This window comes from Pelodiscus sinensis, chromosome 24 (genome assembly GCF_049634645.1).
Source record: "Pelodiscus sinensis isolate JC-2024 chromosome 24, ASM4963464v1, whole genome shotgun sequence".
Lineage (NCBI taxonomy): Eukaryota > Metazoa > Chordata > Testudines > Trionychidae > Pelodiscus > Pelodiscus sinensis.
The window spans coordinates 8,142,273-8,159,119 of record NC_134734.1 but is presented as its reverse complement, the minus strand read 5'-3'; the positions used below and the strand labels follow the sequence as shown (position 1 = coordinate 8,159,119).

The following is a 16,847-nucleotide window of genomic DNA, read 5'->3' as shown; positions in this document are numbered from 1 at the left end:
CCACTTTGTCACATCCTACATGGGCTCCCTCAGCCCTGCCGGTGGCCCTCACTCCTGACGCGCAGTCCCACATCCACAGGAAGAGTCTGTGTCTTTAATTCCTTTATTGACTGGGTCACACACAGGTTGGGCCCGGGGCGCTACGCATCGGCCATGCACATTGAGGGTGGGTGGGTCTGGGCTGCCCTCCACTCGTTGGGGCAGTTTCCTGCTCAGACTTTGGGGAAGGGGGTTTGTGGGCTGCTAGAAGGGCACTGACATGGGGCTAGGTGGGTTGGAGTGGGGCTGGGAGAATTTGGGCAACAGGAGGAGCAGAGATGAGGAGGGCAGGGGGCTGCAGGAGGGAGCAATGAGGGAGTGAAGGGCAGGTAGGGGGCTGGGCGCAGGTCGGGGGAGGCTGCCAGTGGCTGGGAATAGCACAGGGTATGTCTACACTACCCCGCTAGTGCAAACTAGCGGGGTAATGTATGCATACCGAACGTGCAAATGAAGCCCGGGATTTGAATTTCCCGGGCTTCATTTGCATAAGCCGGCCGGCGCCATTTTTAAATGCCGGCTTGTTCGAACCCCGTGCCGCGCGGCTACACGCGGCACGGGCTAGATAGTTCGGACTAGCAAGCCATTCAGAACTATCTGTACACCTCATTCCACTGGCTTGCTAGTCCGAACTATCTAGCCCGTGCCGCGTGTAGCCGCGCGACACGGGGTTCGAACAAGCCGGCATTTAAAAATGGCGCCGGCCGGCTTATGCAAATAAAGCCCGGGAAATTCAAATCCCGGGCTTCATTTGCACGTTCGGTATGCATACATTACCCCGCTAGTTCGCACTAGCGGGGTAGTGTAGACATACCCTCTGATACGTTGCGGGAGGGGTGGGACGTGGGCAGGGACTGGGGTGTAGTTGGTGGGCTGGGGGAGGGGCTAGCTCAGGAGGAGCTGGGGCCAGGTGAGGGACTGGGACTGGGGGGGCAGGTGGGGAGGGGCTGGGGGCAGAGCGAGGCTCACGGGCCGTGACTCAGGGTTGCTACCTTATATAATATAGATATTTATTTCTGACAAATCCCTTAAATAACCATTATATACAGATACGGGGCTGGGGGGCTCCTGTCACACGGGGGTGGCCACACACACACCTTAGACTGGGGGGGTCTGAGATTGCACAGTTCAGTTTAAGCCCCCCATCCCCCATAGCTGGGGGGCCAGTGGGGAGAAGGGATGGGGCTGAGGTGCATTGGAGAGGGAGAATAAGGGGGGGCTGCTCTCTCCCAGCTCAGAGCAGTGGTGAGAGGTTGGAGTGCGGGGGAGGGGGCTGGTAGGGCTCCCTCTCCCAGCTCAGAGCAGTGGTGGGAGGTTGGATTGCGGGGGAGGGGGTTGGCAGGGCTCCCTCTCACAGCTCGGAGCAGCGGTGGGAGGTTGGGGTGCAGGGGAGGGGGCTGGCAGGGCTCCCTCTCACAGCTCAGAGCAGCGGTCCTGCCGGCTGTAGTGGTCGAACTGGCTCTTCCAGTGGCCCATGTAGGCGCTCCAGCGGTGAAACTCCAGCCGCCACTGCCGCTCTGCCTCCTCAATGTTATCTGGGGAGGAAACGGGGGAGGGGAGGTTAGTGACCCTCCAAGATGGGCCTAGAGCCCCCTTCCCAGAATGGCGCCTTCTCCCTGTCCCCGAACTGCTCACCAGCCCATTGGCTAGGCCGTGTCTCCGACCCGCAAGCCTCTGTCCTCTCACCCCTCCGCCCATAGTGCACCCCGCAACCTCCGCTGGAGCCCGTCCCCTCTGGGCGCTGAATCCCTGGGAGCCCTCCCCCATCCTGGAGGCTGGGAATGTAGCCCGGCATCCAGCTAGCGTGGTAGCGTTCATGGCCTCTTCAGCTCAGGTTCCCTTGGCCTGGATGGAGCTCGGATCCTGGCCAGACTCATCCTGAGCTGTTCCGTCCTGGGGGCACGCTCGACCCTGTGCTTGCGTTTTCTTGGCCCTCGGTGTTGCTCTCTCCACCTTGCTCGCTCCGTGCAAGTGGGATATGTCAGGGGCTTCCTAGCACTGTGGCCTGCTCTGTCCTTGGATTCATTACTTCGGTGGGTTGGGACAACCAGCACTGGCAGCCTTCCCTCCAAACTGGCACTGACCAGAGCCGGTCTCCGTCTGAGTGCTCCCCGACTTGAGTTCTGCTCTCCAGAGTCCAGCACCATCAAGCTCTCCCTGGCGACCAGCTGCCGAAACATCCCTATTTCGTGCCCATGCCGCACTTTATGCTTCTGGATGGACAAGCTGCCTCTCCTCAGCTCCCACGGCCGGTGCCTCTCCTCAGCTCCCACGGCCGGTGCCTCTCCTCAGCTCCCACGGCCGGTGCCTCTCCTGCGCTCCCACGGCCGGTGCCTCTCCTGCTCTCCCACGGCCGGTGCCTCTCCTGCGCTCCCACGGCCGGTGCCTCTCCTGCGCTCCCACGGCCGGTGCCTCTCCTGCGCTCCCACGGCCGGTGTCTCTCCTGCGCTCCCACGGCCGGTGCCTCTCCTGCGCTCCCACGGCCGGTGCCTCTCCTGCGCTCCCACGGCCGGTGCCTCTCCTGCACTCCCACGGCCGGTGCCCTTCCAGCGCTTCCACGGCCGGTGCCTCTCCTGCGCTCCCACGGCCGGTGCCTCTCCTGCGCTCCCACGGCTGGTGCCTCTCCTGTGCTCTCACGGCCGGTGCCTCTCCTGCGCTCCCTCAGCCGGTGCTTCTCCTGCGCTCCCACGGCCGGTGCCTCTCCTGTGCTCCCACGGCCGGTGCCTCTCCTGCGCTCTCACGGCCGGTGCCTCTCCTGCGCTCTCACGGCCGGTGCCTCTCCTGCGCTCTCACGGCCGGTGCCTCTCCTGTGCTCCCACGGCCGGTGCCTCTCCTGCGCTCCCACGGCCGGTGCCTCTCCTGCGCTCCCACGGCCGGTGCCTCTCCTGCGCTCTCACGGCCGGTGCCTCTCCTGCGCTCCCTCAGCCGGTGCCTCTCCTGTGCTCCCACGGCCGGTGCCTCTCCTGTGCTCCCACGGCCGGTGCCTCTCCTGCGCTCCCACGGCTGGTGCCTCTCCTGCGCTCTCACGGCCGGTGCCTCTCCTGCGCTCCCTCAGCCGGTGCCTCTCCTGTGCTCCCACGGCCGGTGCCCTTCCAGCGCTCCCACGGCCGGTGCCTCTCCTGCGCTCCCATGGCTGGTGCCTCTCCTCAGCTTCCACGGCCGGTGCCCTTCCAGCGCTTCCACAGCCGGTGCCCGCAGACTGCAAGACCCGGCCTAAATCCTCACTCCTGGTCCAGCGCGTTTGGCCACAATGGCATTTCCTGCTGCTAGGAGTCAGGTTTTCCAGTGGTGGCTGCTCTCGGCCCTGCTTGGCTCCGTGACTGGGACTGAAGTGGGCACTTTGGATCTGTTGGCCCGATCTCCAGCCTGTCTCGCCCAATCCGCCCGGGGGCTCTGCGGAGTTTTGGGCTGGGCAGGGAACTTGCTATGTTGTAACCCGCCTGCCTATGGGGTGGGAAGCAGGTGTCGGGTCACACTGGAGCCGGCAGGCGCTTGGCAGGGTCCCCCCAGTGTGGGGCGAGCATGGTGCTGGGGCTCGGTGGAGCCCGTGGAATCTAACTGCTTGGGCGCGAGGGGCATGTTGAGGAGACGCTGCCGCGTGTCCGAGACCAGCCCAGCCTGTGTGCCTGCCCCAGGCGTGCCCCTTCTGGCCCAGTGGGGCTGAGCCAGGCTCCCATCAGCTATTTGACACTCAGCGCCACCCAGTGGCCGAACAGTGCCATGCAGTTTAGCTTCTATTACTGAGCCAGGACTCCCAGGCTCTCGCCCAGCTCTGAGAAGGGATTGGGGGCTGGGAGGTTAGAGCAGGGGGCTGGGAGCCAGGACTCCTGGGCTTTCTCTCTCTGGGAGGGGCATGGGGGCTGGAGGGTCAGAGCTGGGGGGATCAGGCTCCTTTTCTGGGGTGGAAGGGCTCAGAGCCAAACGACCCCTCCCTTCATCCTGAATCTGCAAAGCGGTGTCACCCTAGGGACCTGCTCCCCCCTCATGCATCTCGTCTTCCCACCTGAACCGTGTCCTGCTTCTAGTGGGGAAGGGCCCCTGTCTCTACCCAGGACCCCTCCCCCTGTGCCTCTCATCCTCCCCGACCTTGTGTGTACCTCCTCACTCCAGCCCCCATCTTAGCCCCTCCAACACATTCCCCACAATCCCCTGCTCCCTCCCCACAATCACTTGATAGCGGCTGTGTGTGCATGTGCTGAATCATCAAAGATGCGGACACGACATGCAAAGGGAAACACAGAAAAGTCTTTTATAAATAGCCAGAAACCCCCAGGCAGAGCCATCGGCCGGGCACAGGCAGGTTGGTGGGTGACAGCATCTCCCACCTGGGTGTAGGGGTGTCTGGGTCCCAGGGATCAGGAAAGCCAGTGTGAGTTTGGTGTCCCCCCTCCCTCTGCCTGGCTTGAATCAGTCCCATGCCCCATGCAGAGCTCAGAGCAAGCATGATACAGCAGTCCCCACCGAGAGCCCTCGTGTGCTCACAATGTTGGCATCACACGTGTGTGCACAGGTACTATTACTGTGCAGGCATGCACAGTATTGCTTTGAGCAGTGCTCGTGACTAATGTCAGTGCACGTGTACGCAGTGCTTGTACCATGCATGTCTGTGCACAGGTGCAGTGCATGCAGGGATGCAGTGTGGCTTTGTGCAGTGAGTGTGCACTACCATGGGCAGTGAAGGTGCAGTGATGTGTAAGCATAGGTTTTGTGTCTGGCATACAGTGAGTGTGTAGCATATGCAGTGTGCATGTCCATGCTCATGCCAGTGTGCACATAGTGTCATGTCTTTAGACGCAGTGCAGTAAACACATGCAGTGTACATGAGCTCCGTGTACAGTGTTTATGCAGTGAGGAGGCTGTGCTCATGTGTGTCAGTGTGCAGCAGCCGCACATAGTGTATCTGTGTGCAGGGGCTGTGAATAATGTGCAGTGTGCCCAGTGTAGGTGTGAAGTGAATGGGCAGGCAGAGCGTATCAGTGTGCAGTGTGAACTGCATTTAAGAGAAGTGCATGCGTGCCGCGTGTGTGTGCAGTTATTGGGCCATGTGTCAAGGTGTGCAGTGGGTAAGCACACAGCAGTTCTGACTGAAGGGCACATGTGTTGTGACTGCATGCGCACAGGGGTGTACATGTTCAGTAGTTGTGCAGTGCACTGTGCATGCAGTGAGTGTGCAGTGCATGGCAGTGTGCAGTGTGCACGCAGTGGATAGGTGGGTGCATGGTGGGTGTGTCTGCAGTGTGCACATTGTGTCTGTGTGTGCACAGGAGTGCAGATGCACAGTGGTTTTGCAGTGTGTGTCAGTGTGCAGTGTGTGCGTGTGCAGTGTGCACGCATGGGAGGTGTGACTGCAGAGCACACGTGTTGTGTCTGCATGCACACAGGGGTGCAGACATGCCTCGGCTGTGCAGCATGCAACAAAGCTTCTGCCACCCAACCCCCAGCTCCAGTTTTCCCGCCGACGGCCCCGGGGGGCCTAGCAGCAGCAGCAGCGCAGAAGAAGCTGCCAGTCACAGCCAGAGCGTTAAAATCCTGGCCAGGAAATGGCCGGCCCTGGGGCAGGGTGCTGTCCCCATGGCAACAGTTGGGTGCCCTCTTGTGGTCAGGAGTTCCACAGGCCCCAACTGAGTGCCCCAGTGTCTTTTTCAGTGAGTTCTGGCTGGGTGCCCACTAGTGGCCCCCAACTCCCCCAGGCTGAGGCCAGCTCTGCCCTGAGCCAACCCCGGCCCTGGCCAGCCATCTGCATGCAGGATCCGCTCTCAGGGCCGGGGCTGCAGGGCGAGGAGGGGAAGGAGGACAAGGAGGGGCAGAGGGGTTGCGGGGAGCCCCTGTCCCCTGTCAGCGGCAGCGCATGACTCTAGAGGGGAGAAAGAAAAGAGGATGGGGAGTTACACCTGCAGGGCAGGATACCAGACTGGCTAGGGCCATGATTAGGGGGAGGGGAAGTATATTTGGCTTGGCTTGCCTCAGTTTCCCTCTGTGAGCTCCCTGACCACCCCACTCCCATGTCCCCCATCCATCTATCCTTTACCCCACCAGCCAAGGGCTCCCCCATGATGACCCCCTCATGCCCCCCCATGCAAGGTCCCCCCCATCAGTCCCTCCCCCCAATGCAGCATGCCCCTCCCCAGCATCTCACCAGTGATGTTGAGTAGCTTGGGCAGGAAGCGGTTCCAGAAGGCGCAGACCTGGGCTCGGAGCCCCTGCCCTACAGCCAGGGGGCGCAGGTTCAGCTGCACGTACTGCTGCTGCTGGGACGTGTAGGGGGGCCAGCGGGCCCCCCGCTCCGATGCTTCATTGGGGTTCCTGCCCAGGAAGAGGACAGAGGGTCACACTTGGCTGGGGCCTCCCAACCCACCCACCTACCTCCCAGTGCAGGCAACCCCCTCTTGGGATCCTCAAACCCATCCACCTATACCCAATGCAGGGACCTCCATCCCCAGACTCCGCTCTCCAGGCCCCCCATCCCCTGGCTGGGGCCCCAGCTGGTGCCCGGTACCCGGTGCGGGCGAAGTTGGCCCAGTAGTGCATGATGCGGCGGCTCAGGGCAGCCTCCTCGGCTGTATAGTTGAGGGTGGGCTCGAGGGGCAGGCCGAAGACGAACTCGATCTCGTAGCCATGGGGGACACCCATCCAGGGGGGCCAGAGCATGTTGGAGGCGCGGTGGTCAAAGAGGTAGGCGTAGACCCGGGCGCCCTGCTCGGCCAGGCGCAGGGCAAAGTGGGTGACGGGGCAGATGACGTTGTGGTCCCCCACGATGTCGTCCATGGCCTCCCGGTTCTTCACCGGGTTGTCCTGGTCCAGCCAGTCGGTGTAGTGCAGCACCACGGCCTCGGCCGCCAGCTCGTTGGCCTGCGGCACCCCCATGCGCACCCCGCCCAGGAAATCCTCCCGGCTGATCAGACTCTCGTTGTCCTTGCTGAAGCCGGGTGCCCCGTAGATCAGGAAGTAGGTGCCCTCATCCCGCACCACGCCCAGCAGCACCTGGGTCTCCCTGGTGGGGCCGGCGCCTGGCAGGGCTTCAGCAGAGAAATCCCCATCTGCCACGGGCACGAAGGAGAAGCGGAAGACGCTTTGGTGTGGCAGCACCTGCCACTCCTGGTCGATCAGCTCCTGGGGCGGTTTGCCCCTCAGGCAGGCCACCAGCTCTGAGTCATTGCCCGGCGGGCAGCCCACCAGCTTGGCTAGCAGCGCAGCCCGGCGCCGGCCCTCCGCCAGTGACACGGTGGCCCAGGGGGCATTGGGCACGCCGCTCTGCAGGATGGCGCGGCGGAAGAGCGGGCGGCTGGCGGGCGACAGCAGGTGCATGCCCACTGAGGCTGCCCCCGCACTCTCCCCAAAGATCGTCACCGCCTTGGGGTTGCCCCCAAAGACATGAATGTTGGTCTGGACCCACTGGAGCGCCAGTCGCTGGTCCAGAAGCCCCATGTTGCCCGGCGCTTCCGGGTTGCCCGAAAGGGCCAGGAACCCGAAGGCGCCAACTCGGTAGTTCATGGAGACCAGCACCAGCTGCTCTGTGTAGGCCAGGTACCGCCCGTCGTAGACGTCCAGTGAGGCAGCCCCGCTGTAGAAGCCCCCGCCGTAGATCCACACCAGCACGGTGGCGTTCTTGGGGCGCGGGGAGGGCACCCACACATTGAGGTAGAGGCAGTCCTCGCTCATCTCCCGGTTGGGATTCCACATCTCTGTGCCGGGGAAGCCGGGGTACAGGGTGTCCACGTACTGGTAGCAGGCGTGACGGTAGGCGCTGGCGTCCAGCACCCCGCTCCAGGCCTTCTTGGGCTCTGGGTGCCGGAAGCGCAGCTTGCCCACGGGTGGCTCGGCATAGGGGATGCCCAGGAAGGCGGAGACGTGGCCGGTGAGCACAGGCACCCGCAAGCCCCGCACCTGCCCTGCCCGGGTGTTGGTGACGAGCTCGTCGGCCCCGGCACAGAGCACCAGGGCGGTGCAGAGCAGGAGGGTGGGCGTGGCTCCGGCCATGGCGTGTCTGCAGGGGGAGCAGAGAGACAGATTTAGGGGGAAGCAGGAGATGCCTCCTTACCCAGCAGCAGCCCCTCACCCGCACCCGTGCACAACCCAGTCAGGATGGCCCCCAGCCGCCTGCCCTGATAAGAGACCCACCAGGGGCCTGACCCCACCCACCAGCCCCAGGCAGCTTATCAACTGCATGCAGGGACTGGGGCCCCAGGAGGGCTGTGAGGGCTAGTGGTTAAAGGGGGCTGGGAGCCAGGACTCCCAGTTCTCCCCTTGGCTCTGGGAGGGGAGAGCTTAGAGCAGGAACCCAGGTATCTGGGAGCAGTTCCTGGAGTGGGGGGGCCCCTGGTGTGGGGTTGAAGCTGCGGTATCCATGGGGCATAACCGGGTGCCCTGCCCTTAACACAACCCCCGCCCCACCTTGGCCCATGGTATCGCTGCCCCCATCCCACCCAGCCCACAACGGCTGATGTGTCCAAGCTGCCCCCTTGGGCCCCAGGAGATCCCTAGCCCAGCCCCCCACAGTTCCGGGACACACATGCCACCCGGAGAATCCAGCCTGGGCCCCCTGGACTGCACATGATGGCCTCCTCCGTGTGCAATGCATGACCTCCGCCGCCGCACACGGCTGTGACACACCCTACCGTCCAGCCCCAAAGTGCCACACACAACTCGTCCACCAACAGAGCCACCCCCAAACACAGCATAGCAGGCAGCACACCTGGTACAGACACAACCACCCAGCAAACAACACACCTCTCACCGCATGCACACAAACACCACACACACACAAAAACACCCAGCAAACTGGGGTACAGACACAACCACCCAGCAAACAACACACCTCTCACCGCATGCACACAAACACCACACACACACACAAAAACACCCAGCAAACTGGGGTACAGACACAACCACCCAGCAAACAACACACCTCTCACCGCATGCACACAAACACCACACACACACACACAAACACCCAGCAAATTGGGGTACAGACACAACCACCCAGCAAACAACACACCTCTCACCGCATGCACACAAACACCACACACACACAAAAACACCCAGCAAACTGGGGTACAGACACAACCACCCAGCAAACAACATACCTCTCACCGCATGCCCACAAACAACACACCTTTCGCCACACATACACAAAACCACCCAGCACATGCACACCGCACACACACATACACACACACAAAACCGCCCAGCACATTGGGGTATAGACACAACACACAATGCAAACAACACACCTCTCACTGCACGCACACAAAACCACCCAGCACATGCACACCTCACCACAAACACACAACCGCCCAGCACACGCACACACCTCACCTCACACAAAACCACTCAGTACACTGGGGTACACACATAGCCACCCAGCAAACAACACATCTTTCACCACATGCACAAAACCACACAGCATACTGGCAACCCCACACAACCACCCAGCAGTCCAACACACACACACAACCTGACACAACCTGCTCCAGAGAGTAACACGCCAGCCCACCCATTGCACACTCACATCACACCTGTGCACAATCCCCCCTTCCCAGCCAGCGCCACTGGGCCCCTGCACACGCGCTGCCACCTGCCTGGCTCTGAATGCACTTGGGCTTGGACTCTACAGGGCTGGGAAGGGGCAGCCGGAGCCAGTGAGAAACAGGACCTTGATCACAGTGCAAACAGGGTGGCACCAAAATCCTGAGGCTTTGGCAGCGTCTCCTGGGGAAACCGGCTTGTCTGGGCAGCAGGGGCCAAACACAGACACTGAGCCCTGCCTGTGTCCCCCTCCCAACCTGCAGCCCCTGCCAGCCCAGCCCTGCCCGTGCCCCCCTCCCGACCCGCAGCCCCTGCCAGCCCAGCCCTGCCCGTGCCCCCCTCCCGACCCACAGCCTCTGCCAGCCCAGCCCTGCCCGTGCCCCCCTCCCGACCCGCAGCCCCTGCCAGCCCAGCCCTGCCCGTGCCCCCCTCCCGACCCGCAGCCCCTGCCAGCCCAGCCCTGCCCGTGCCCCCCTCCCGACCCGCAGCCTCTGCCAGCCCAGCCCTGCCCGTGCCCCCCTCCCGACCCGCAGCCCCTGCCAGCCCAGCCCTGCCCGTGCCCCCCTCCCGACCCGCAGCCCCTGCCAGCCCAGCCCTGCCCGTGCCCCCCTCCCGACCCGCAGCCCCTGCCAGCCCAGCCCTGCCCGTGCCCCCCTCCCGACCCGCAGCCCCTGCCAGCCCAGCCCTGCCCGTGCCCCTCTCCCGACCCGCAGCCCCTGCCAGCCCAGCCCTGCCCGTGTCCCCCTCCCGACCCGCAGCCCCTGCCAGCCCAGCCCTGCCCGTGCCCCCCTCCCGACCCGCAGCCCCTGCCAGCCCAGCCCTGCCCGTGCCCCCCTCCCGACCCGCAGCCCCTGCCAGCCCAGCCCTGCCCGTGCCCCTCTCCCGACCCGCAGCCCCTGCCAGCCCAGCCCTGCCCGTGCCCCTCTCCCGACCCGCAGCCCCTGCCAGCCCAGCCCTGCCCGTGTCCCCCTCCCGACCCGCAGCCCCTGCCAGCCCAGCCCTGCCCGTGTCCCCCTCCCGACCCGCAGCCCCTGCCAGCCCAGCCCTGCCCGTGCCCCCCTCCCGACCCGCAGCCCCTGCCAGCCCAGCCCTGCCCGTGCCCCCCTCCCGACCCGCAGCCCCTGCCAGCCCAGCCCTGCCCGTGCCCCTCTCCCGACCCGCAGCCCCTGCCAGCCCAGCCCTGCCCGTGCCCCTCTCCCGACCCGCAGCCCCTGCCAGCCCAGCCCTGCCCGTGTCCCCCTCCCGACCCGCAGCCCCTGCCAGCCCAGCCCTGCCCGTGTCCCCCTCCCGACCCGCAGCCCCTGCCAGCCCAGCCCTGCCCGTGCCCCCCTCCCGACCCGCAGCCCCTGCCAGCCCAGCCCTGCCCGTGCCCCCCTCCCGACCCGCAGCCCCTGCCAGCCCAGCCCTGCCCGTGCCCCTCTCCCGACCCGCAGCCCCTGCCAGCCCAGCCCTGCCCGTGCCCCTCTCCCGACCCGCAGCCCCTGCCAGCCCAGCCCTGCCCGTGTCCCCCTCCCGACCCGCAGCCCCTGCCAGCCCAGCCCTGCCCGTGCCCCCCTCCCGACCCGCAGCCCCTGCCAGCCCAGCCCTGCCCGTGCCCCCCTCCCGACCTGCAGCCCCTGCCAGCCCAGCCCTGGGCTCCCCCAGCCCTGATTGTGCTCCCCTGGCATCCGAGGCAGGGATGTGAAAGGTTACCAGTTAAGGTTAACCTTCATGGGTGATGCTTACTGGTTCTGGTTAAGCTGTAGGGGCTGAAGCAGTTCCCCGCCTGCCCCCCATTTAACTGGTTAACCAATTAAAAGGGATTTTACATCCTTAACCCTAGGCCTGACTGGGTCAGAGAGAGGGTGTCTAGACTGCATCCCTCTGTTGGCAGAGGGATGCAGATTAGGCAGGTCGACATTGCAAACGAGTTAGGGATTTAAATATCCTGTGCCTAATTTGCATAAAAATGGCCGCTGCGTTTTGCTGACTCAGCACTTTGTCGGCAAAATGTCCCAGTCTAGAGGGGGATCTGTGGAGAAAGAAAGCCTTTTTCGACAGATCCCTTATGCCTCCTGCAAGGAGGTTTACAGGATCTGTTGCAAAAGGCTTTCTTTCTCAACAGATCCCACTCTAGACTGCCACTTTTTGCTGACAAAGTACTGAGTCAGCAAAACGTGGCAGCCATTTTTATGCAAATTAGGCACGGGATAGTTAAATCCCTGCCTCGTTTGCAATGTCAACCTGCCTAATCTGCATCCCTCTGCCGACAATCTAGACATACCCTAATAGTCCATCTAGCCCAAAATCCCATCTGCTGCCAGGGCCAGGTGCCCCAGGACGAATGAACAGCACAGGGCAACAATCATGTGATCCATCCCCTGCTGCCCACGCCCAGCTCCTGCCGGTCAGGGACACCTCGCATATGGGCTGCATCTCTGGTCATTTTGGCTAGCAGCTATTGCAGGACCTAGCCTCATTTAACTCAGCGAATTGTCTCTGGAGCCCTGTTAGACTTTTAACCTCAACATCCTGTGGCAAGGAGTTCCACAAGTGAACGGGATGCTATGTGACAAAGCACTTCCTCATCATTTCAAATCTGCAGCCTCCTAATTGCACTCATTTTTGTGTAGGCAGGGTTTGAGACATGGGCAACCAATGCATTTATTCAGAGGCAATACAATATTTTCTGTCATGTTACCTTTCCTAACCATGCCCATGTCTGTTCACCTTTTCAGTTGCTGCTGCACACTGAGTGGATGTTTTCAGAGAACTATCCACAATGACGCCAAGATCTCTCCCTTTTGAGGCATAACAGCTAATTTAGTCCCCATCATTTTATATGTATAGTTGGATTTATGTTTTCCAATGTGTATTACTTTACATTTATCAACATTAAATTTCATTAGCCATTTTGTTCCCCAGTCGCTTAGTTGTGTGAGATTATTTTGAAGCTCTTCACGGTCTGCTTCGGTCTTAACTATCCTGAGCAGTTTAGTATCAGCTGCAAATTTTGTTTATCCCTTTCTCTAGGTCATTTATGAATATGTTGAACAGGCTTGGTCCTAGTACAGACACCTGCAGGACACCACTTGTTACCTCTCTCCATTCTGAAAATAACCATTTATTCCTGCCCTGTTTCCCTATCTTTTAACCAGTTATCAACCTATGGGAGGCCCTTCTCTCTTATCCCATGACAAGTCACTTTGCTTAAGAGCCTTTGGTGAGGGACCTTGGCAAAGGCTTTCTGGAAAGCTAAAATACATTGTAGCCACTGGATCCCCCTTGTCCACATGCTTGTTGACCCCCTCAAAGTACTCTAGTAGGGTACGTCTACACTACAGCGCTAGTTCGAACTAACTTAGTTCGAATTAGTTAATTCGAACTAAGCTAGTTCGAACTAACGCGTCTAGAACTAAAAACTAGTTCGAACTAGCGTTTTGCTAGTTCGAACTAGTAAGTCCACATTGAGTGGACTCTGAACAGGGCTTAAGGATGGCCGGAAGCAGTGCCGGCAGGGCATAAAAGGAGGACTTAGAGCATGGAGATGCTGTCTCAGGCTAGCCGAGGGCTGCGCTTAAAGGGTCCCGACCCCCACCCCGGACACACAGTTCTAAGGGGTGCCCCGCGTCCAAAGAAGTTCTGGCTTGGAGTGCCCTGAGTGCCCACACTGGGCACATCACACCACTCGGCCATCAGCCCGGCTGCACTTGCCGCAGGCTGCCATCTGGGGAGAGGGAGTAATTGGGGGGCTGCAGGAGAGCTTCCACCCCCAGAAGCCCGCAGAGCCAGCCCAGTCCTCCCCATCGGGGGCTCGTACCCCATTCCTCCCTCACCTCCTTCCACTTACCCTTCCCTAGCCCCTCTTCTTATTGATGTACAAAATAAAGATAACGTTTCTTCCAACATTGACTCTGTCTTTATTGAAAAAAACTGGGGGACACTGGGAAAAGGAGGTGGGAGAGGGGAAGAGAAAGGCTGGGAGAGGGGAGGGCAACTAACATGATCAGGGGTTGGGAACAGGTCCCAGATGAAGAAAGGCTACAGAGACTGGGACTGTTCAGCTTAGAAAAGAGGAGACGGAGGGGGGACAGGATAGAGGTCTCTAAAAGCAGGGGTTGGGTGGAGAGGGTGCATTCAGAAAAGTTCTTCCTGAGTTCCCATAAAGAAGGACTAGAGGACACCAAAGGAAAGGAATGGGTAGCAGGCTTGAAACTAGTAAGAGAAAGTTGTTGTTCTTAACAAAGCAAATAGTTAACCTGTGGAACTCCTTGCTGCAGGAGGCTGTGAAGGCTACAACTAGAACAGAGTTTAAAGGGAAGTGAGATAAAGTGATGGAGGTTGGGTCCATGGAGTCCTATTAGCCAGAGGGTAGGAGTGGTGTCCCTGCCCAAAGTTTGTGGAAGGCTGGAGAGGGATGGCACGAGACAAATGGCTTGGTCATTGTCTTCGGTCCATCCCCTCCAGGGTCCCTAGGGTTGGCCGCTGTTGGCAGACAGGCTACTGGGCTAGATGGACCTTTGGTCTGACCCAGTACGGCCATTGTAAGCTCAGGGCTCAGTGTCGGGGGTCTCAGTGGACCCCCTTGATTTTCATGCACACCTGGTCCTGGGTGGCCAGGCTGGCAGCTCTCCTGCCCTAGACAGCCACTTTCCTGTGCCTAGTGCGGAGATCGTGGACGAGGTCCACGATGTCCGCACTAGCCCAGGAAGGTGCCCGCCTCTTGCGGTCCAGGGCAAGCTCCCGGGAGCCGCCAGCCTGGTCCCGGCAAGAGGGGGTGGGCTGGGGGGCATCGGGTGGGTGGCTCTGTGCCATGCCAGGTGCAGGGTCTGCTAGCTGGGTGCTGGCAGGCTTGCACCTGGCACGGGCACCGTAGCCAGCCCGTGCCCCTTTAAGGGGTCCGGGGCCGGGAGGGGGGCATAGAGTTTCCCTGGTGTTGGCCAGAGTGGCCACCAGGGAAACCTGGGGAGGGCTAGCCTCCCACTAGTTCGAACTAAAGGGCTACACAGCCCTTAGTTCGAACTAGCTAGTTCGAACTAGGCGTTAGTCCTCGTAAAATGAGGTTTACCTAGTTCGAACTAAGCGCTCCGCTAGTTCGATTCAAATTCGAACTAGCGGAGCGCTAGTGTAGCACCTATTAAAGTTAGTTCGAACTAACGTCCGTTAGTTCGAACTAACTTTGTAGTGTAGACATACCCGTAGACTGGAGAGGCCTGATTTCCCTTTACAGAATCCACATTGACGTATTCCCAACTAACCGGGTCCCTCGCTGTGTCAGACAATTCTGTTCTTTGCTGGTGTTTTGGCCAGTTTGCCCGGTACTGAAGCCAGACATACTGGCTCGAAATTGCCAGGATCACCTCTAAAGCCCTTTGAAAAAAATCGGCATCTCACCCCCAGGGTACGTCTGCACAGCAGTGTTATTTCAGAATAACAGAGTCTGCATCTACACAACAAGCAGTTATTTTGCCATCTCAAAATACTGTCGAGCTGGAGGACTTCTTACTCTAACTCCTGTGACCCTCATGGCATGAGGAGTGAGGGAAGTCAGAGGAAGAGTGCTCTATCCAAACTTCCTGCTCCTAGTTGTCTGGCCCAGAGGGTGTTAGCTGGTAGGTTACAGGACATAGCTCTGTAATTTCCTGAGCTGTTTCATCCCAGCTGGGCGAAGTGACGTATCAAATCTTCTGCTGACACCAGATCTCTGTGGATCAACCCGGGATGGGGCAATCCGCACAGACCGGTACAAAGAAATTCATTTAGCTTTGCTGCCATGGCCTTGTTTTCCCAGAGTGTTCCCTCTGCCAGCCCTGCCGGCTGCCCATGGACCCACAGCTGCTTTGCTGCTGTTCGCCGGCTGTGCCTCCCACTCTTCCCACCTGGCCTCCTTGCCGAGCTCAGAGCCGTGGCCTGGGTCCGGTGCAGTTTGAGTGCCCATTTGTGGCACTGAGCCACAGGGGGCGGCGTGCAGGTGCAGCCTGGCTCGGGGCCTTGTAGAGGTTCCCCCGCTGCTCACAGGCTCAGCACTAACCTGTCCATCCTCCAAAGTGCTGCTGGAGGGTGGGGGAGAGGGACAGAGCCGACCTCAGGCAAAGGAACCATCTTGCCTCACCAGGTCTGTCCTCATCAGCGGCAACCACCAGCTCCCACCTTCAAGGGCGAGGACTGGCCGACCCCAAAAATGAAGGGAAATGATTGGGCAGGAGCCCAGGCTGCGAGGGGCTCCCAGCAGGGGGCACCATGGGACAGGAGCCCAGGCTGCGAGGGGCTCCCAGCAGGGGGCACCATGGGACAGGAGCCCAGGCTGCGAGGGGCTCCCAGCAGGGGGCACCATGGGGCAGGAGCCCAGGCTGCGAGGAGCTCCCAGCAGGGGGCACCATGGGACAGGAGCCCAGGCTGCGAGGAGCTCCCAGCAGGGGGCACCATGGGACAGGAGCCCAGGCTGCGAGGGGCTCCCAGCAGGGGGCACCATGGGGCAGGAGCCCAGGCTGCGAGGGGCTCCCAGCAGGGGGCACCATGGGGCAGGAGCCCAGACTGCGAGGGGCTCCCAGCAGGGGGCACCATGGGGCAGGAGCCCAGGCTGCGAGGAGCTCCCAGCAGGGGGCACCATGGGACAGGAGCCCAGGCTGCGAGGGGCTCCCAGCAGGGGGCACCATGGGGCAGGAGCCCAGGCTGCGAGGGGCTCTCAGCAGGGGGCACCATGGGGCAGGAGCCCAGGCTGCGAGGGGCTCCCAGCAGGGGGCACCATGGGGCAGGAGCCCAGGCTGCGAGGGGCTCCCAGCAGGGACGCTGTGGTAGCTCTCAGCAGGATGGCCACGGGGCAGCAAGCCCAACAATGGGGGTTCCCAGCAGGGATGCTATGGGGTAGGACACTGGCTGTGGAGGGCTCCTATCAGGGGCACTGTGGGGCAGGAGCCTTGGCTCTGGGGGCAGGGCTGCCAGCAGAGGGTGCTGTGGGAGAGCTAGTATTTTGCTAGACTGGGCCCCACGTGTTGCCGGGGGTATTGCCGGGGGCCCTGCAGCTGGGTTTGAAGGGGAGATGAAGGAGAGGGTGGGGGATGGGTGCTACCCACCCGGAAGGGACCTGAGCCAGCCCCCCCCCCCCCCCACTGTCGGGGAGCAGCTGCGCTTAAGGCAGGCGCCAACCCAGCTGTTAGTGCCCAAAATACCCCGGACGGAAATTCCCAGGCGCTCACTTGGAAGTTGACGTGTGTGTGTGTGGGGGGGGGAGGGTATCGTGCTAGGGCATGGACCTGGGGGACCCTCTGCTCCATATCTAAAGGGAAAGGGGAGCCTAGGAGGGGAGG

The 16,847-nt window shown here is 61.5% G+C and overlaps 1 protein-coding gene across 1 annotated transcript in view; it reads right to left on the bottom strand.

The window, feature by feature from the left end:
• Positions 1–804: 804 nt before the first annotated feature.
• The window catches only part of ACHE (acetylcholinesterase (Yt blood group)), a 34,833-nt gene continuing 18,790 nt past the window's right edge, over positions 805–16,847 (bottom strand). Inside the window, exons 2-4 of the mRNA XM_014570129.3 lie at positions 6,533–8,020; positions 6,173–6,339; positions 805–1,571 (exon numbers count right to left, since the gene is read on the bottom strand). Of these exons, the coding sequence (XP_014425615.2) occupies positions 1,450–1,571; positions 6,173–6,339; positions 6,533–8,013 (1,770 nt within the window). The 5' untranslated portion in view covers positions 8,014–8,020 and the 3' untranslated portion in view covers positions 805–1,449. The remainder of the gene's footprint in view (positions 1,572–6,172; positions 6,340–6,532; positions 8,021–16,847) is intronic.